The 21341-nt window shown below is 45.3% G+C and overlaps 1 protein-coding gene across 5 annotated transcripts in view; it reads right to left on the reverse strand.

The window, feature by feature from the left end:
• Positions 1-414: 414 nt before the first annotated feature.
• The window catches only part of SEZ6L (seizure related 6 homolog like), a 214416-nt gene continuing 193489 nt past the window's right edge, over positions 415-21341 (reverse strand). The window contains exons 13-17 of one of the 5 annotated variants that reach the window (XM_017498063.2): positions 18128-18322; positions 10806-10838; positions 8356-8467; positions 6143-6245; positions 415-3728 (exon numbers count right to left, since the gene is read on the reverse strand). In XM_017498063.2, the coding sequence (XP_017353552.1) occupies positions 3699-3728; positions 6143-6245; positions 8356-8467; positions 10806-10838; positions 18128-18322 (473 nt within the window). In that variant the 3' untranslated portion in view covers positions 415-3698. Of the gene's footprint in view, positions 3729-6142; positions 6246-8355; positions 8471-10805; positions 10839-18127; positions 18323-21341 lie in introns of all 5 variants that reach the window. The other 4 variants (XM_017498062.2, XM_017498064.2, XM_017498066.2 and 1 more) reach the window with 4 other exon arrangements.

Here is a 21341-nt window from a genome sequence, read left to right on the forward strand (position 1 = left end):
TTTTCCCTTCCCTCTACTGTGTGAAGACACAGCAAAAAAGTCATCTGTAAGTCAGGAAGAGAGCTCTCACCAGGAACTGAATTGTCTTGTACCCTGATCTTGGACTTCTCAGTCTCTAGGCCTTTGAGAAATATGTTTCTGTTATTTAACCCATCTCGTCTGTGGCGTTTTCTTATGGCAGGCTGAGTGAAGACAGGGAGGATGGTGGAACATCTGATGATGGCAGTATCCTCAAACCCACCTTGTCCCAAACATCCCTTGAAGGTCCCAGAAACATTCCAGAGTGGGAAGTCCTGTCTTAGTGTTCAAAGTATCAGTAGGTGTTACCCCAGCCCAATCCCCGAAACTGGAATCATTCCACTTGGTGCCATCCTGAAGTGTCTGTAACAAAAATCCCACACACTGGACTCTTTTTCATGTTTTATTAGCATCAATATATACAAAATGGAAAATGACTTAATTTCGTTATTCTAGCTTAGAAAGTTTGTTTTGCATTTTATTCTGTTTGGCGATAAAATGGAAATGAAAATTTCCCAGGAGAAAGCCTACCTTTGGGGGTGCTGAACAACTCAAACAATATCTGACCCCAAATGACCCATCATGCCTAGTCAAGGACATAGGAGGGTCATACCCTTCTGAGTTAGTCTAAGGGCATTTTTGCCTGAGGGTCGTGTCTCAGCCTAAAGCTACCCACGTATTTGCCAAATCACTACTTCTTATACAACTCTCCAGATTACGCAGACACTTTGCTTCCTTCTGGACTGTTTGGCAGTTTTCCAAGCTATCAGCCTGAGGTTCTGTAGGCTCTCCAAGGGGGAGCTTCAAAAGATCATAGTTAAAGCACATCTATGAAACTAGGTAAGAATGGCCATCAGGTGGCGATCAGAATACTTATGTTAGCTAAATAGTTCTACAAAAAAAAGCAAAAAGCTGAGCTCCAAGCTAAAGAGGATTGAGTGTGTGCATTTTTAAAGCACAGGGTGGTGGCTGACAGATACAGCTTATATGGATTAGCATGTAATACACGCCATCACATGCATTCTCTGAAGCTCACAATCTCTGTAAACTATTTCCCCACTGTTTTAAAAACAAAGAGTGGCTTGTAGGAAGGCTCAGTCCATTCTCGAGTTTCTCAAGAGTGTATCCTATTCAAAAATATTTAATCCCAATGGGTTTTCATGTTGATCTTATAAAAACAGACATATACGAACCGTAATGAGATGCCTTGCACATTTTTGGCACTATGATTTTTTTTACCTTTACATGTTACAAATACACGTTCAGATATTTTAAAAAGAAAAATAGACACCAACCTGTCTTTTCAATCACTGTACAGCGTTGAACTCGTATGATCCATCTCTAGGCTAAAACAAACTTTTAAAACATGGTTACAGGTGCAGTACTACTAAGACAGAACTGAGACACTGGTCTCCTGGAAAAAAAAAAAACACCAAAAAACAAAAAAACCCAATGCCTTTTCTATCTATCCAATAGCCAGTAAGAATACAATACCTAGGATGTGGCCTGACTAGTTTTAGGGAGCAGGATTAAAATAAAGATTTATATTTTGAAAGTCTTGATAAGAGGCAAATGTTTAGTTTTTACACAACTATAATATGTTTTAAAATGGAACATTATTAATAGCGTTCTTCATCCCAGGTGACCCAGGTTTAGGGTTAGAATAGGCATCAGATAAAACATACTGGGCTCTGCCTTTTATGGAAAGGTGACACTATTTGTGTTGTTATCTTTCTCTAAACATGACATTGTTCATTAATGGCCTGGAATACTTCTCTGGTTCTTGCATTAAATGGGGGTGGGCTTTGGGTCCTGGAAAGCAGTCCTTAGCGATTTCTTGCCATGGACCACAAATGCATGCCTTCAGGAGTATATATGCAAGATTCTTTTCTGGCGGAAGGAAAATATTCTAGTCTTTGACCCCCAAGATTGAGGTCTGAGTTCCTGCCGGCAAGGAGGGTATGTGTGTGCATAAACCCGACTTGCCCTATCTTGCTTAAGATATTTCCAATGTAACCACCAAATCAGAGACTCCCTGCCATTCTCCCTACAGCCAGAAAGGGCTTTTCTTGTTTGAAAACCAGACTTGAATCACTTCCAGCGAGAATGGGAGGGCACCAAAGAGGACTCCACATGCCACTGAGCCTGTGTGCCTCTCCAAGCCACTGGCTGTCACCACCATGTCACCGGTCCCAGGGAGGTGACTCTGCTTCACACATAGTATTTCTTCCATGCACCTGTACCCTCCACCTTCTCTTTATACTTGTATTGAGAAAATACTCTTCCAAAGAGTCACACACTCATTAGTTTCACTGGGTTGGGGAAAACAGACCCTGATAAAATAGGAGGAATGCCTGTGTGTTTAGATGTGGGGCTATGGAATCCCTTCTGTGTGAAATTCCTCTCTCTGTCTTCATTGATGTTCTGGTCAGATGATGCAGGATTCCACTGGATGGTTTGCTGTGATTTAATACCCCCTGCTCCTGTTCCCTGCACCTCCTCTGTCAGCATTCACACCACCCTCCAACATCCAGACAGAGCTTCAGAGAATAGAAAAGTAGTTTCTTCTCCTAGGATCCTCCCGCCCCCTGAAATCCTTGACGGCATGTATATTCTGAAGATGACACCTTTTAGAGAAACAGTGCACTTGAGTCTCCTCTATTTTGAGGGCTGAGATATTCCAGAACCCCAGGAGAAAACAGAGCTCACCCCTGGATTTCCAAACATGGCACCTCCTTTTTCCCATTACAAATCCTTGTCACTGTGTGAGTGGGGCCGCCGGTGCCTCCCGAGCCTGTGTGTTTATTACCATAGCTTGAGAGTGGCTTGCTGAACATGAGGATCAATTCTGGCACTTGTAGCATAAATTACGTGCTCTTTCATCATTGAAAGAGTGTCAAAGAAAAGAACATTTTATTAACCCAATACCCTCACCCAGTGATCTCCCTCACCGAATTCTTCACTGGAACTCTCAAATCTCTCATTTTCTCTGAAAAATTCCCTTTGGTCATTTATCACCTTTTTAGAGAACACATTTTCTTATTTTGTCATTGTCCAGTGAGGCCAGAGTGGTAAGACAATGTTTACATAACACCCTTGCTGCCTTCAGAAGAACCTTGAGAGGGAGGGGCTCTGGAAAACCCTTCAGAAGCTGGTTAAATGGGAAGAGAGGACCCAGAATTTGTTTTGGAGCACAGCTTCCCAGTTGGGTTTAAATACCCATGCTAAATTCCAACCCAGGCTAAGCCAACAAGAAATACCCTTTCCAACCTAATCTTGGGGCTTAGATTTGTACTGAAAACACCACGGGCATGGATCCCAAAGATGCATGCGATTCGATGCAGCCTTAGCATGGCATTGCTGATGGGAGAAACTCCATCTGTTGTTTTATGTTTTTGCTGCCGCTGTTTGCCATTTTGCAAGTCTTCCTCCTGCCTTCAGAACGGAGGCTGTAACATGAATTTGGCTGAGGCCGCAAAACATCCAAACCCACACCTATTTCATTTTTAAATATAATAAATACAGGGAAGAAAACAGTAAACCTTCAATAAAGAGTCTAATGAAAAGGCTGTCAACACTCTGGGGTTTCAATCAAATGCCACATGGTCTCTGGATGAATGTCTCGAGGAGATTGTGGTTGAGTTCACATCTGCAAGTCCCCTTCTCAAGTGTAGCTCTCTTTAGATAGAAACCTCATACTCTCTGGTTTCCTGCAAGAGAGAGAAGCAGAGATTTGTCAAACCTTTGCGTGGTAGAGTGACATACGTAGGGAGATGCAGTTCTTGGCACCTCTATGCCCATGGTCTTGGTCATGACCTTGCAGTGCCCTCCCACTCTGACCCTGACTTGCTTTGGCCAATGGGTTATAAGGAAATGGTGTACAACAGCTGTTTGAAACATGCTTGTGTGTTTCTGCTTGCAACCTGCCCATCTGTCATCACCATGAGCAGGGCATGCCCTGAGAGCCTTCAGTCCCTGCAGGAAAATGAGCAGAGCTGAGTCAGCCAGCCACTAACCAGCCAATGCCAGGATTACCACCTAGCTGAAATGAGCCTAAAACACTGCCCTGCAGACTGATGAGCAAATGAATGCTTGTCGCATTAAGCCATTGAGTTTGGAGATGTTTGTTACTCGGCATATAGCTCTAGGTCACTGATACACTTTACTAATAAGTATTCATAATGTCTAGTCTCCATAATTCTTCTTTATATCAGTCTGAACTTTTCTCATTATTTCAAAGCAAACTACATAGAATGCAATATAACATATGCCCTGATCTACCATTGCCATCTGAAATGACTACAACAGTGGGTAGTTTTATTCCTTCAGTATTTATGGAGTGTGAATAATGTATTCCAAGCCCCAGGGACAAGGAGCAAGGAGATAGAAGAAGTCACAGGGTCAGCCCTGGAAGTTGTCACCATCACAGGCTTTAATGGAAGTCTCCAGCTCCTGTTTGTCCAACACAGATATACAATCACATCTATGCTTCATCGTAGATGGGAATGTGGTGGGCAGGCTCCAAGGTGCTTCCCATGATCCCCACCTCCTGGAGCTCATGCCCTTGTGTGGCCCCTTCCTTTTAAGGGTGGGTAGAGACTGTGACTTGATTCTAACCAGAATACAAAGTGCTAGGATGTCACTTCCATGTTTACATGACACACGATTGTGACTTGTATCTTGCAAGATGACTCTCTCACGCTGGCTTCGAAGAAGTCAACTGCCATGTCATGAACTGCTCTATGGAGAGACCCACACACAAAAAACTGAGGGTGGCCCCTAGGTAACAGCCTACAAGAAACTGAGGCCCTCTTTCTAACAACCTGCAAGGAACTGAATGCTGTCAACAACCACATGAGTCCAGATGTGGATCCTTCCCTGGTTGAGCCTCAGATGAGACTGCAGCCAAGTTTCTGCCTTGTTTGTAGCCTGTGAGCCATGAAGCAGAGGGTCTAGCTAGGCAGTGCCTGGATTCCTGACTTATAGAAACTATGAGATAACAAATGTGTGCTGTTTTAGGCCCCTAAGTTGCAGTAACATTGTTACACAACAAGAGATAACTAACACAGGAGATCAGAGGAAGTGGAGGTGAAGGCAGGTTGGCAGGACAAGAAACAAGGCAGGCTTATTCTCACAAACTTTGGGAGATGGTTGCACATCATTACCCAGTGAATTTGAAGGATGGTGGTTTTACAAAGTCACAACCAGCCTTTTGCTTCCGCGTATGTGCGCTGGACCTTTGCACATGCTCTCCTTTCTGTCTGGGACCGTCTTCAGCCCACCATTCGAGTTCTACCCACTTGCCATGTCCCAGCTTTACTCTCACTTTCTCAGTGATGGCTTCCCCAACCCCCTTTAAATGTCCCCGTTATACATTCTCCTAGCACCTTATTCAATTTGTTCATAGTCCTTTAAAAGCATTATTTGTTGTCATCGAAATATTCCTGGGCACACTGCATTGTCTGAGGTTCAAGGGAGGCAGAATAGCATCATGATTAAGAGTGTCAGGTTGAATTTGCATCCTCACTTCAGGCTGTGCATCCTGGCTGTGTGCCACCTTGGCCAAATGATTATTTTCTCTCTCTGGACCTCAATGTCTTCATCAATCAATTAGAGATAACTGTGGAGCCTACTGCAGACAGCTGCAAGGATTCAAGGAGATTATGCATTTAAAGTGCCCAGCACATGGCGTGTATTATTGATAATAATCATTCACAAGACTGTAAGCTCATTAATGGTGGAACCTGTGTCTGGGTTCACGACTATTTTCCTAGCATGGGGATGTTTCATACTGCCATTGAATGAAGTGGGGAGCCCAGTGGGATGTATGGGAACACTGCACATTGACAGCAGGCCACCGGTGGTCTGCTTTCTGTGGGTCTTGGGTACAGCCTTTATTTTCTGTGGGTGTTCTGCTGACAGTAATCAGCCTCCCGGGTTCGTCCTCAGCACCAACCACTTGTAAGTTCTCCCAGCAGTTACCTCTTTAGGGGTCTTCGTGGGGATAAGACAGGACCACCGGCTGTGCCTCTTGTGAGCAATAGAAAAGGAAACGTCTCATCTTGTTGTTGGTGAATTCAGAGCCAAGAGAAGGGAATTGGGAAGAGATGAGAGACCAACTCACCCCTGTCTCATAAATGGGGTTGTCAAACTCGGTTTCCACGGTGATCTGGCTGTAGGGGTGGGAGTACATCAGAGGCAGGCGGAGGATGGAATAGTAGCGACATCTGGAGGAGAGAAAGGAGAGAGAAGTTACTTCTCTCCAGCGAGGAGACACATTACAATATTGAACGGGAACAGTTGGTGCCACTTCCTGAGCAGCGGCACCTCTGTGAATGACAACGAGGATGTGTGCAAACAGCCTTTTGCAGGCGAGAATCCTAGTGAGGTGAAAGCAGAAATCATAATTGCTCTCAACTTGCAACCCAGGCAGGGAGAACTAAAGCCTTGTGATTTCCCCTTACTAAAGAGGGGGCGGAGCTTAATTTGTTTTCTCCTGGAAGGTCATTCAAGTCCCTCTTGAATGCGGAGGGCAAAAAGAACAATGACGAGCATTTATTGAGCACCTACTGTATGCCATATTGCCTTAGATCAGACTTCCTTGACCACCTATTTACTTATTTATTTTGAGACAGGGTCTTGCTCTGTCACTCAGGTTGGAGTGCAGTGGTGCCATCTCAACTCACGGCCACCTCTGCCTCCTGGGCTCAAGTGATCCTCTTACCTGCATGCGCCACCACACTTGGCTAATTTTTTTTTTTTGAGATGGAGTCTTGCTCTGTCGCCAGGCTGGAGTACAGTGGCGCAATCTTGGCTCACTGCAACTTCCACCTCCCTCGTTCAAGTGATCCTCCTGCCTCAGCCTCCCGAGTAGCTGGGATTACAGGAATGTGCCAACATGCCCAGTGAAGTTTTGTATTTTTAGTAGAGATGGGATCTCACCATATTGGCCAGGATGATCTCAATCTCCTGACCTCGTGATCCACCTGCCTCAACCTCCCAAAGTGCTGGGATTACAGGCATGAGCCACCGTGCCGGGCTGCTAATTTTTTTAATTTTGATTTTATTTATTTATTTTTATTGAGACAGAGTCTCACTCTGTCGCCCAGGCTGGAGTCCAATGGCACAATCTTGGCTCACCGTAACCTCCACTTCCTGGGTTCAAGCGATTCTCCTGCCTCAGCCTCCTGAGTAGCTGGGACTACAGGCATGCACCATCATGCCCGGCTAATTTTTGTATCTTTTTAGTAGAGACGGGGTTTCACCATGCTGATCAAGCTGGTCTCGAACTCCTGACCTTGTAATCTGCTCACCTGGGCCTCCCAAAGTGCTGGGATTACAGGCGTGAGCCACCGCGCCCGGCTGAACTGCCACTTTTATTCCAGAATTCTTTCCCCCCTCCCAGCCTTCTCTTATGGCACTCAACAATTTGTAACATTCTACATATTTTCTTATATACTTTGCTTATTGTCTGTCTTTCCTTGTTAGAACCTGGACCCCGTATATTTCCTTCTATTTTCTTTTTTTTTTCACAAACGATGTTTCTAGAACCAGAAAACTGCCTGACACCTAGTAGGTGCTCAACAGCCGTGAATGTGAAAGAATGAGTGACTATCCTAGGGCATGGTTTAATATCTTCCTTCTGCATCACATGCAAGTTTGCTTTGTTTTATTTTGTCTTTTTGGAGATGGAGTCTCGCTCTGTCGCCCAGGCTGGAGTGCAGTGTCATGATCTTGGCTCACTGCAACCTCTGCCTCCCAGGTTCAAGCGATTCTCCTGCCTTAGCCTCCTGAGTAACTGGGATTACAGGCGCATACCACCACGTCCAGCTATTTTTTTTTTGTATTTTTTAGTAGAGACGGGGTTTCACGATGTCGACAGTCTGGTCTCGAACTTCTGACCTCGTGATCCACTGGCCTCGGCCTCCCAAAGTGCTGGGATTACAGGCGTGAGCCACCGCGCCTGGCCCCAAATGCAAGTTTCTATGACCCTCAACGCTTGGGACAATGTCTGATACACAGCAGAGTGTCAATACATATTTGAATAAATGAGTGAATGAGTGAGTGAGTGAGTGAGTCAGTGATGGAGTCATGTCTACGTCCCCCACTAAACCATAACCTCCCCGAGGTCAGGAATAGGATTTGTCTTACTTGCTTGGAGGCTTCATAAGTGCCCAACGTAAATATTTATCCCACAGAGGTGTGTTGAATCTGGCCATCTCTGATTACACAAATGCCACTCTGCCCAAGCTACGGTGGAGACCCTGAGACTCAGAGGTAAACCACCTAGTCCCTCCGAGCGCTGCCGGGCAGCCCTCTCCCCCATCAGCTCCCTACCTTGTGATGTAAATGTAGGCTCCTCCCAGCAGTAAGGAGATGATGAGGACCGGGATGAAGATAGCCAAGGCCATGTTCCCCCCTTCCAGCGACGTCTCTGCTGCCGCTTCTGCTACTGAACACAGGAGCCAGTGAGGTCCTCATTTCCCAGGTACCTGGCTCCCAGGTGAGTGCCCACATGCCCAGTTCTCCACCCTTTGGAGACAGCTCTCCAAAGACTAAAGGAAATGGTGCTGGTCCTTTGCAAGGGATCCCAGACTCATCCTTGGGTGGGCTGGCCATAGGCGCTACAGAGAATTACACTGTTTGAAACTCAGTTATACCATTCTCATTTTTTGGGGGGGGGGCTACAGTTAAAATCTGGTTAAAGTCCAATTCACAGGAAGTCTTGGAGAAAATCCCAAATTCAGTAACTGGGAAAGCAGATTTGCTGGATATTTCATAGAGTGGAGAAGAGACATAGGCATGTGTCTGGACCTGAGATACAGAACTGGTGGGCAAATCTGGGCTCTGTGTGTGTCCATGAGTTGAGTGGTGCTGGCGGCCAGCCACAAAATTCCCTCCCTCCCTCCCTCCCTCCTTTCTTCCTTCCTTCCTTTCTCTCTCTCTCTCTTTTTTTGAGATGGAGTCTTGCTCTGTCTCCCAGGCTGGAGTGCAATGGCTCACTCTCAGCTCACCACAACCTCCGTCTCACGGGTTCAAGCGATTCTCCTGCCTCAGCCTCCCGAGTGGCTGGGATTACAGGCGCGTGCCACCATGCCCAGCTAGTTTTTGTATTTTTAGTAGAGACAGGGTTTCACCATGTTGGTCAGGCTGGTCTTGAACTCCTGAACTCGTGATCCACCCTCCTCGGCCTCCCAAAGTGTTGGGATTACAGGCGTGAGCCACTGCGCCCGGCCCCAGCCACAAGGTTTCTAAGGGATTCCCAGACCTGGTGCTTCCCTGTGGCGTGGGGAGCTTGTTGCACCCAGACTGACAGGCCCCTCCTAGACCGTTTGAGTCACACTCTACAGTCCAGGAGTGGGCTGTGAGCACTGGGGACAGTTCTCTGTCCTGTACACCCCAATGACACCCCTGCTGTGAAGGCCTGGCTTAGATTCCCAGACGCTCCCACTGCACATTCCTGGGCTGCTCTCTCAACCTCCCACTGTTTGTGGCAATTCAAGAACCAAAACAGCTATTGCTTGAAGGGGGGATCCCACATCCCTTCTAGAAACTTGGCCTCCAGGTTTCCTCTGCCGTTCTCCATGGTCACGTTTAATAGAGCTTAGCCGTACACCAATCTATAATCCATTAACCACCACTTTATGGGGTCTGAAAAATCAATCCTAATACCCACAATAAATGCATGAGTACAAAATGTTACAATGACTCTCCTAAGCTTCGGGCAACCCCAGCCCTCTGAGGCGTTCTCATGGTTCATTGGTTGGCAAAAGGCAGGAAAAGGATACTCTGAATGTAGGATAACACAAAGTGCCCTCTATTTGCCAGGTGGAGTGGCTAATTCATGCTCCTTCACTTATACGTGAGCCCTGGTTCCACCTGCTTGGATTCAAGTGTTGTCTGTTACAAGGAACCGCCACTAGTGAAATGTAATTTACATAGCTCCAGATTCTAAGTGAACTCATTATTGTCAGAAAGCTAAAGATGGCTCCAGGAATGATAAAAACTGCTTGACTGGGTGAAAACATTTAAAAAAAATAAAACAATATATTAGAGTATATATTTAAAAATATATACACTATAATATACTGTATATTTACATATATATACATTAATATTTACAGTATCTATCTTACGTCACAGCCCTGGTGAGTGGTTTTGTGCCAAGTTCAATAGCAGCGACATAGAACGCTGGACATTTTACACGTGGGAGGGGTTGGGAGGGGAAGGAACCACAAAATGAAAACAAAACCAAAAGAAAATCCCGGATAGATTTTCACATCTGCTCCTCATGAATAAGCCTCACTTGGGAATTTCTAACAAAAGCAGAGCTGAAGTAAGGAGACAGGGGAGAAGGGGTGGGTAAGTTGGGGGGAAAAAGACTTGGGAAAATGGACCATCAAACGCTTCTGGGGCGAACTCCTCCCTCTGGAGACCAGGAGGACTCTCAGCATGGAAGGTGGGATGTCGCTAGATTTAGCTCTCCTAGAATGGCAGCATGGCAAGTTTCACAGCAGGGTTATGCCTTTCTCAGGCTTATGGGCTCCAAGCTTTCCTTCTCCTTTGCTGTCAAATCCATTTCGGGTGATAGTTAGGATCTTCCCTTGCAAATCCCATACTTTTTTCCCTTACAATATTATTTTAAAATTATCTATGGCAGTGTGAAGGCAGAATTTATTTATTTTTTTAAGCATCTACGTAAAGATATTCGAAGACCTGCCCTTGTTTTGTGCTATTAGTTTGATTTATTGAACTTTTTTTTTTTTTTTCTTCATTCTGGAACTCACCTTCTAAAGCATGTTCAAAACTGTCTTGATTAACTGAAAGAGAAATCAGGAAGCATTGGTCAATGTAAAGTGAATTCACTTCGTTTGCATGAAATGAGGCCAAAAAATTAGATGCGAAAGCCCATGCCATGCTTTGCTGACGGTAGTGTTATGTTCTTACTTAGCTTGGGCCGCTACAATCAGTGAACCTGCCTGGACTATCCACTTCCTAGGTTCCCAAGAGAAGATGAGATAGGTAAGACCCAAGATGAACCACAGTGATGGTGAGCAATTACTGAACGCTCACCACGTGTCCAAAATTGTGCCAAGAACCCTGCATACATTTGCTCATTTAGCCCTCACAGTGGTCTTGTTAGGTCAATGCTATTTTCATCCCATTTTACAGATGAGCAAACAGAGGTTCAGAGAAGTGAAGCAACTTCTCTGACATCCCACAGCTTCTCAGTGATGGAGGCAGGATTTAAATCAAGGCTGCTCAAGTGCCTCTGGTCTCTGCTTTTAATTATGTGATGAGGGTCTTTTCATCACTTTCATGTAGGGCAAAACACAAACGGTCTGTGAGGCTTAAGACCTTCATTCAAAATCCAGCCAGAGGTGGAAGTGTTTTCCCGTTTTGACATGTTTATCTGTGTCAACCTTTCTCATCTCATTTTTATTCCCTTTTTATTTGACGAGGCTTTGCGTCCCATGTGAAACTATTTTTAGTCATTTACATTTTCTGTAAAACCTCTCTGGAAGTTCAAGATGGTGGGGAGTGGCGCTCATCTTTGTCATCGGTCATCATGGTAGCCAAGCACAAATATATACCAACTGGGATGGATGTTTATTCCAGGAATGCAAAATGCCACCATGAGGGACTTCAATGAAAAAATTGCAGCATTAGGGGATAGGAGGGAGTGGCCACCAAAGGTTTAGCTGTCCCTATCTCCCCAATCCCAAGACATTCTAATGCATGCCTTGGTTAAAGTCACTCTCTGGTTTATGCCATCTTCACACCATGACAACAGAACCAGCTGGAAAGCTAGCGGGCTAGCTAGGTGCAGACATCTCTGTGGCTTTGGCATCAAGAAAATGAAAAGATTGAAGCAGATGGTCCCGTCTAAGACGTGAGTCACACCGTGGTTAAGTGGGAGTGTGTGAGTGTCCTGGAATCTTAGAGCTGGGAGGAGGCATTGAATCATGGGTCCCTTGCAGCCCTGTGCTCATAGACCCCGGCGGGGGGGAGGGGGCATGTGAAATGCAGATTCCTGGGCCATTCCTGGGACTTGCCAGGTTGGTATCCTCAGAAGCAGACCTCTGCAGGTCTCACCATTTCCCCAGCTGTTCTGATGCATCCGGTGGGCTCCCTGACTCTTCTTCGGACACTCTGATCTGGACTCACCCAATTATTTCACAAAACAGGTCAGAGAGGGAGGGCGTCTCAATCAAGGTCACACAGGAGGTCAACGGCAGAACCAGGCTGAAGCTTGGGGCCCCCAAGTCCCAGCTAGGTGGACTCACATTGGCACTGATTTGCTTCCCCTGCCGTAGGCCACAATGTCATGGCTCCGAGATTTTTTTTGGAAGAGGAAGTGATTTATCGTTTCCTTTCCTCCTAGCAATTCCATCACAGTTGTGAGAGAAAGCAGTGAGCTGATTCACCTTGTGGGGCTTCTAGGAATACCAGCCCATAGAAAAGAGAGGTTTCGGGGATCATGTGCCAAATGGAGCCTCTTTTTATCATTTTTTTTTTTTTTTTGAGACTGACTCTTGCCCTGTCACCCAGGCTGGAGTGCAGTGGTGCCATCTTGGCTCACTGCAACCTCCGCCTCCCAGGATAAAACGATTCTCCTACTTCAGCCTCCAAATAGCTGGGATAACAGGTGTGCACCACCACACCCAGCTACATTTGTGTCTATTCTGATGGTAGTTTTATTTTCCTATCAGTTTGGCAGCATTTAAAAAAAATGGAAAACATACAGCGCTGGAGAGGATGTGGAGAAATGGACATTATCACACATTGTTGGTGAGCGTGGATTGCTCCGGTTGTGGAAACGATTTGGTGACATCCGGGACAACTTGATATCCACAGATCTTTGTCTGCACTATTAATCCTGCTTTGATGAATCTGTCCTGCAGGATGAAAAGTGCCAGCATCCAAGGATTCATGGGGAATAATTTTTTTTTTGGCAAAACAAAACAAAAAACCGGGAGAGAACTGGTGTCTTCATCCACAGAGGAAGGGCTGGACGCACTGGAGGACAGGCAAAGCATGGAATGACGGGCGGCAGTTTAAAAAATAAGATGACATTGTGGCTACATTTGTAAACAGGAAAACACAGAGTACAGCATGATATGACCCACCCCCCCTCCTTTTTTTTTTTTTTGAGACATGTTCTTGCTCTGTCTCCTGACTGGAGTGCAGTGGTGTCATCACGGCTCACTGCAGCCTCAACCTCCTGGGCTCAAGATATACTCCTGCCTCAGCTTCCCAAGTAGTTGGGACTACAGGAGCATGTCACCATGCCCAGCTCATTTTTTTTTGATATTTTTGTAGAGATGAGGCCTCACTATTTTGCCTAGGCTGCTCTCGAAGTCCTGGGCTCAAGTGATCTTCCCACCTCGGCCTCCCAAAATGCTGGGATTGCAGGTGTAACACGTGGAAGCCACTATACCCAGCTTTATTTTTATTTTTTTTTGTAAAAGAAAAACAAACATCCCTCTCTCTTTCCAAGTATGTCTATTTGTATAAGCCTAGGGAAAGGTGTGACACTGGAAGATCAGGTGATGAGCACTGGCTTCCAGGGAAGAAAGGAATGGAGGAAGAGAGGAAAACTCTGTTCCTTTCATTTGCAGCTCTGATTTCTTCTACTTGTTTCTTGAGATACCTTTGCAGTTAATCTAAGAAGAATTTAAAAAAGCCACTGTGCCAGATAAAATCACATTGTACCGGCCAAAGTGGCTCTTTTCATGGTTTTCTTATTTAGGTTTCTTTTTAAAATTTTTTATTTTTTATTTTTAACATGAATAATGGAAGCACTGTGGTTTGTGTAGGTTTCTTAAAAAACAAATCCAGCTAATTTTTCTCCCCTGCAGAAAACTCATCAACAATGTCAAATTAATTTCTATTAACGTCCACGTGACAGTTAGAGGGCTTACAGGGTATCTTTACTCAGGAACTTCCCAGCACTTAAACTCTACAAAGCAGGTTTCTGGTGCTATCAAAAATAAATTCAGGCTGGGTACGGCGGCTCACACCTGTCATCCTAGCTCTTTGGGAGGCTGAGTTGGGCAGATTCTTTGAGCCTAGGAGTTCAAGACCAGCCTGAGCAACATGACAAAACCCCATCTCTATTAAAAATCAATAAATAAATTCAAACGCAGGGCTGGACTTAGTGAAAATTATAGGGGAATGAGGGAAGGCAGCTGTTCTAAATGCTAATTGTGGCTTTCTTACTGTTTGCTGCTCTTCAAAAGGACCCCTTGTTCTCTTAGTAAGAACTGTTTATGTAAGTCATTGTCATTCATGTGATGACACACAGAAGCCACACAGCTACTATAAGACAATGCTAGGACCCGAACCCACATACCTGATACCTGGTAAGATTAAGTTGCATTCCTTATGCCAGTGTTTCTCAGACTTGGTTGATGATACAATTCACCTGTGTGGTTAGTTAAACGGGTCCCTGGGTCCTGCTTTAGACCCAGCGAGTCAGAATCTCCGTGGAAAGGGCTCAGGACTCTGTTTATGTTTGCACCAAATGTTTGGCAGTCACGGCCTTCCATGGTTCTCAAACTCAAGTGCATTTGAGAGCTTGTTAAAAGGTTTATCCCAGGCCCACCTCTCAATGATTCTGATTTGGGAGATCTGGGGTAGATTCTGGTATGTGTGAAGACACTTAGCTTTCCATATTGTGGCGATTGGCTGGTTGGGGTCTTTCTTAATAGCCCTGAAGGCAGGACATTTACAGTCATGAGATGTGGGTTCGGGTCCTAGCATTGTCTTATAGTAGCTGTGTGGCTTTGGGAAAGTCACTCACTTCTCTGAGCTTCTCCTTTCACATCTGTAAAACAGGTCAGATGGCTCACCTATCTTAGACAGTGGTCATGTGACCTAAATGAGGTGATTCAGGGGATTTTTTTTCTTTTTTTTAAGGTGGTAAAATTCATATAACATCAACCATTTTAAAGCGTTACAACTCAGTGGCATTTGGCTCATTCACAATGTGGTACAGCCATGACCACTGTCTAGTTCTAAAACATGTTCATCATCTCCAAAACGAGCCCCTGCTCCCAGGCAACCACGACTCTGCTTTCTGTCTCTATGGATTTACCTATTCTAGATGTTTCATATAAACGGCATCCTAAAACATGTGACCTTATGGCTCTGGCTTCCTTCACGCAGCCTAATGTTTTTGAGATTCAGCCGTGTCGTGGCATGTATCAGTACTTCGTTCCTTTTTTTCTGGCTTAATAATATTCCTTTATCTGAGCATGCCACACTTTTGTTTATCAGTCCATCAGTTGATGGGAATTTGGGTTGTTTCCATCTTGTGGGTATTGTGAATATGCTGCTATGCACATACACGGACAGTGTTTGTTTGCATACATGTTTTCACTTCTTTTGGAAATATACTTAGGAGTGGACAAACTAGCTGGGAAAGTAGTTTTAAGCCTCAGAAATGGGGTGCATGAATAAGGCACTTGGGGATCCACTGAGGTTATGGGTTCTCAAGTAGAGAGATAACACTTCATGCTTCTGTTTCTTCCGGAGAGCCAACTCAGATCGTTTTGCCTGATTCTCAAAGGGGCATAAAGGTTAAGATCCACTGGCCTACAGCACTGAACGTATTTCCATTACTATTACTGATTGTGCACTTCAAAGGTCCAGATAAACGAATCCAAATTTTACTTAGTGTGTTACAACTTAATTTTAGTGATGAGTGTTCAATTGAGGTGCAATTTTCTCACTTCACCATCTGGGAGATGGGGGCGAGGCTTCAAGCCACAGTGTGTAATAATAACTGCCACCAGGTGGCGCTCACGATTCGCCGTGTGCACAAACGTGGGGCCTAAGAGTATCAGCGTTTGCAGAGTGCCAGGCAGCTCCCTGGGAGACCACCCCGTGCGCAGTCGGGGAGCACTCCTAACCCCTGGGAAGTAAGTGGTTGTGAGAAGGCGGTGCAGGAGGTGGGAAACACTTAAGCCATGGTCTCTAAGCAGGGGTCCAAAGCAGGCTGAGGTCGGGCCCGGTAATCCCAGCACTTTGGGAGGCCGAGATGGGAGGATCAGCTGAGGCTAGGAGTAGAGACCCTCCTGGGCAACATAGCGAGACTCCCATCTCTACAAAAATAAAAAAATTTAGCTGGGCATGGTGGCGTGCACTTGTGGTCCCAGCCGCTCGGGAGGCTGAGGTGGCAGGATCGCTTGAGCCCAGGAGGTTGAGGCTGCAGTGAGCCATGATCACGCCACTGCACTCCAGCCTGTGCACCACAGCAAGACCCTGTCTCCAAACAAACAAACGAACAAACAAAAACAAAAACAAACAAACAAACGAACAAAAACTAGGCTGGCTCTCAGGGCCGGGACTAGGACAAGGTGAGAGGCGTCTAGGGCCAGACGTGTACGGAGACTCCTTTTTAAGGCTGACGTACGGGACACTTGGTCACCTCCTTACATTTTAACCTCAGGCACCTCTCTGGCCTCAACCTCGTCCCAGCCCTGTGTCAGTGTAACTGCAAACCCCTAGTATCAAAGACTTTAGTTCGTTGTGGATGTTCCTAACGAATTTTGCAACCCTGACGCTTTCATGGGATAGGAGCTATGTATGCATGCATATATAGATGTATACATACACATGTATGTATGTAAATATATATATATATTTTAGTACAGAATGGCATTCGACAGGAGCAATATTGAGTGGAAAAATAGGATGTTGAAGGCTTGGAGTAAGAAATGATTTTAGAGCTGGGTGTGGCAGCTCACACCTGCAATCCCAGCTATTCAGAGGCACAGGAGGGAGGACCAGTTGAGGTCAGGAGTTCTAGGCCAGCCTGGGCAACATAGCAAGACCCTGTCTTTACAAAAAAATTGAGTAATAATTTAGAAAATCAAAAGTGCCAGACTTTGAAGGTGGGGTAGTTTTAAATACACTGGAGCCAGTTTGTTTTGCTTGTATTTTCTTTGTTTGAGACAGGGTCTCACTCTGTCACCCAGAGGTTGCCTCACTGCAACCTCTGTCTCCTGGGCTCAAGTGACCTTTCCAACTTAGTCTCCCAAGTAGCTGGGACTACAGGCACACGCCACCACGTATGGTTAATTTTTGAATTTTTTTTTTTTTTTTTTTNTTTTATAAATGGACTATATAAAACATATTTTATAAATATATAAACATATTTATGTTTTTTTTAGAAACAGGGTTTCATCATGTTACCCAGGCTGGCCTTGAACTCCTCCCACCTCAGCTTCCCAAAATGCTTGGATTACAGGTATGAGCCACTGCGCCTGGCCTGCTTCTATTTTCATAATTGTGACATATGATAAAAAGCTTAGAGAGATTTTTCTTTTTGAGATAGAATCTTGCTGTGTCACCCAGGCTGGAGTGCAGTGGTGCCACCTCGGATCATGGCAATCTCCGCCTTTTGAGCTCAAGTGATTCTCCTGCCTCAGCCTTCCAAGTAGCTGGGACTTCTGGCCAGCACCACCACATCAAGCTAATTTTTTTTTGTATTTTTAGTAGAGACCAAGGTTTCACCATGTTGGCCAGGCTGATCTTGAACTCCTGACCTCAAGTGATCCATCTGCCTCAGCCTCCCAAATTGTTGGGATTACAGGCATGAGCCCCTGCGGCTGGCCAAAAGATCCTTTAGTAAGTAAAAATAAAAATGCTAAGCTAGAAGACATTGTGTCATAGTATAAGTGGCAGCATTTTTTTTCTTTTTTACTGGTGTATAAAGTAATGGGTGACATCTTAGGTTTTAATGAAGTACAGCAGCTCAGCTTTTTATTACTTTAAAATTTAATAATTTAATTTTTTTGAGATAGAGTCATGCTCTGTCCAGGCTGGAGTGCAGTGGCATGATCATGGCACACTGCAACCTTGACCTCCGAGGCTCAGGTGATCCTCCCATCTCAGCCTCCCGAGTAGCTGGGACTACAGGTGTGTATCTCCATGCTCAACTAATTGTTTTTTGTAGAGATTGGTGGGGGGGTCTTACTATGTGGTCTAGGCTGGTCTCGAACTCCTAGTCCAGCTTTTTAGAGCAAGTTCATAACTCCTGTGAGTCAATCCTGACATCTCCAGGCCCCGGGGACCCTGTGTGGTCAGTAGGGTTCTTTACCTTTACACACAGGCAGGGGCCCGTTCCAGTGGGACGGCTGCCCCAGGATGCAGCGAATGGTGACTTCGCCCATGAGCTCGAAGCCTTCGTAGCACATGAAGGTGAGGGACTCTCCTGGCAGGTAGAGTCGCTTGTACAGGATCTGGTATCCGTTTTCAGGCAGTCCTGGGTTGTCACATGCCAGGGACTCCTCCGCTGAAATGCAAGCCAGAAGGAGCTCTGAGGACACGATGCAAATCTTTGGGGAGTCCCGCTCAGCACCTGTGTGATCTAGCTTTGGTCAGCCTCTCCAGCTTCCTCCCTCTGCACCCCCACCTTGCATCAGACTGTTTTCTATTTCTCAAGCTCTCCTTTCCGTCTTCCACCTCCGGGGGCAGATTACATATAGGCATGATAGAAGGAAGTTGGCTGTGGAAGCAAGGTTAAAATACGAGTTCTGTTACTTATTGGCTGTGTGATTGCCAGCAAGTGGCATAACCTTTCTGATCTTTCGTTGCCTCATTAGCATAATGACAATCAAAGTGGTATCTATCTCTGTTTTCATTTTTTGAGATAGAGTCTTGCTCTGTCACCAGGCTGGAGTGCAGTGGCATGATCTTGGCTCACTGCAACCTCCACCTCCCGGGTTCAAGCGATTCTCCTGCCTCAGCCTCCCGAGTAGCTGGGATTGCAGGCACGTGCCACTACGCCCAGCTAATTTTTGTATTTATAGTAGAGACACGGGGTTTCATCATGTTAGCCAGGATGGTCTCGATCTCTTGACCACGTGATCCATCTGCCTCAGTCTCCCAAAGTGTTGGGGTTACAGGTGTGAGCCACCGTGCCCGGCCAGTGGTATCTATCTCATAGGAATTCAGAGGACTGAGATAGATTAAATAAGAAAAAGCTTGGGATGTTTCTGGCATGTCATAGGTGCTTAGTAAATGATGGATGGTGGTGTTGGTGTTTAATTATGAAATCTTGCTTTTCACCTGACACCTAATCTGCACATCTGTGGTGACTAGATCTTATCTTTCAATGCTCAGTCTTCATTTCTCCTTCTCCAGGAAGCCTTCCTTGATACCTCCTACCATCAACTGAATCATAAGTCTTCTTAGTTTTCCCGCTGTTCAGCACTGCATGAACTGCATTGTACTGAATTATTTATCTATTTCCCTCACTGGAGATGAGCCTGTTAAAGAAGCTCATCCTCAGGGCCTGGGATTCAGTAAGAATCCAATAAAAGGCTCCAGTTATTAAAAATCAGTCCACACTGCCATCTGGTGGCTGCTCTCTTCAGCTGCCAACACAAAGTCCCGGTGGCCTAAGACACCCACACTGGAGTGCAGTGGTGCAACTGCGGCTCACTGCAGCCATGACCTTCCAGGGTCAAGCAATTCTCTTGCTTAAACCTCCCGAGTAGCTGGGACTGCAGGTGCGTTCCACCACACTCGGGTTTTTGTGTTTTTTTTTGAGATGGAGTCTTGCTTTGTCACCCAGGCTGGAGTGCAATGGTGCGATTTGCAACCTCCGCCTCCCAGGTTCAAGCGATTCTCCTGCCTCAGCCTCCCTAGTAGCTGGGACTACAGGTGCCCACCACCACACCCAGCTAGTTTTTTGTATTTTTAGTAGAGACGGGGTTTCACCATGTTAGCCAAGATGGTCTCCATCTCTTGACCTCATGATCTGCCCACCTCAGCCTCCCAAAGTGCTGGGATTACAGGTGTGAGCTACTGTGTCCAGCCTCAGTTTTTTTTTTTTTTTTTTTAAAGTAGAGACAGGGTCTTGCTATGCTTCCCAGGCTGGTCTCAAACTCCTGGGCTCAAGCAATCCTCCTGCCTCAGCCTCCCAAGGTGTGGGATCACAGCATTTATCGGAGAGTTGAACGTGCAGGTTTAACCCATTTCAGGCCCAATGTGAGACCTAATCCTTTTTCAGCACCTATATGGAATGGACAGCTAGCAAACTGCTTCACACACAGGACTACAAATCCTGAAACATTATAAACTTTATTATTTAAAAATTTTTAAATAGTAGTAAAATCTACATAACATAAAATTGACCATCTTATCCGTTTTAAATGTACGGTCCAGTAGGTTAGCGTACGTTTGCATCATTGGGCAACCAATGTCCAGAACTCTTTTCATCTTGCAAATCTTAAACTTTAGGTGCATTAAGCAACTTATCCCCAGCCCCTGGGACCCACCATCCTACTTTCTGTCTCTACGAAGTTGACAGCTCTAAGGATTGCTTGTTAGTGGACTCAAATAGTATTTTCCTTCTGCCTCTGGCTTCTTTCACTTAGCGTAATGTCCTCAAGGTTCATCCATGTTGGAAGTTGTGTCAAACATTTTCTTCCTTTTCAGACTAATCGTCCATTGTAGGCAGGTGCCACATTTTGTTTTTTTGTGCATCCATCGATGGACACCTGGGTCGCTTCGTCTCTTGGCTACTCTGAAACATACTGCTATGGGCATGGGTGTCTATGTTAAGCTATGCCCAGACTCCTGACCCACAGAAACTGTGAGAGAATAAATATGTGTTGCTTGAAGCATCTTATTTTGCAAGATGAACCTCAAGCATCCCTTCAAGACAGAGATTGCTCCCCAATGTCATGAACTCTGTCCTTGGAACTCTGTCTTATCACCTGCACAAACCTCCATCATAGCTTCAGAATCTTTTATGGCACGTCTTTCCCAGGCTTAAAATTTATATTATGCTCATAGCCAGCACAATGCCCAGTTCACAGGAAGCATTCCTTTAGTTACACAAATAATGTTTATTGAGCAATTATTATGTGCCAATAACCTAAGACGCACTGAGGAGACAGAGGAGAATAAAACAGATACAGTCCCTGGTCCCATGGTACTTGTGGTTCAAGGCACACAGTACAATTTAGGTCCCAGCAAGAACCTTTTTCTCTGTGAACATGACTTACATGTGGGCTCCACTTAGCTTGTGCAATGTCAACTAAAACAATAGTTACTGAGCTTTCACAAATTAGGAGATTTCAAACAATAATTTAGATTTCTGGCTTCTTCTGAAACATTAAAAGATCGGGCAATGCTGGGTTCATGAAGTTACATGGAAATGCTTGGCTGGTGTTTTTTTTTTGTTTTCCTGGTTTGTCCAGGCATTCCTTTTTTTTTTTTTTTTTTTTTTTTTGAGACGGAGTTTCACTCTTGTTACCCAGGCTGGAGTGCAATGGCGTGATCTCGGCTCACCGCAACCTCCG

Source organism: Cebus imitator, unplaced genomic scaffold (genome assembly GCF_001604975.1).
Source record: "Cebus imitator isolate Cc_AM_T3 unplaced genomic scaffold, Cebus_imitator-1.0 Scaffold237, whole genome shotgun sequence".
Lineage (NCBI taxonomy): Eukaryota > Metazoa > Chordata > Mammalia > Primates > Cebidae > Cebus > Cebus imitator.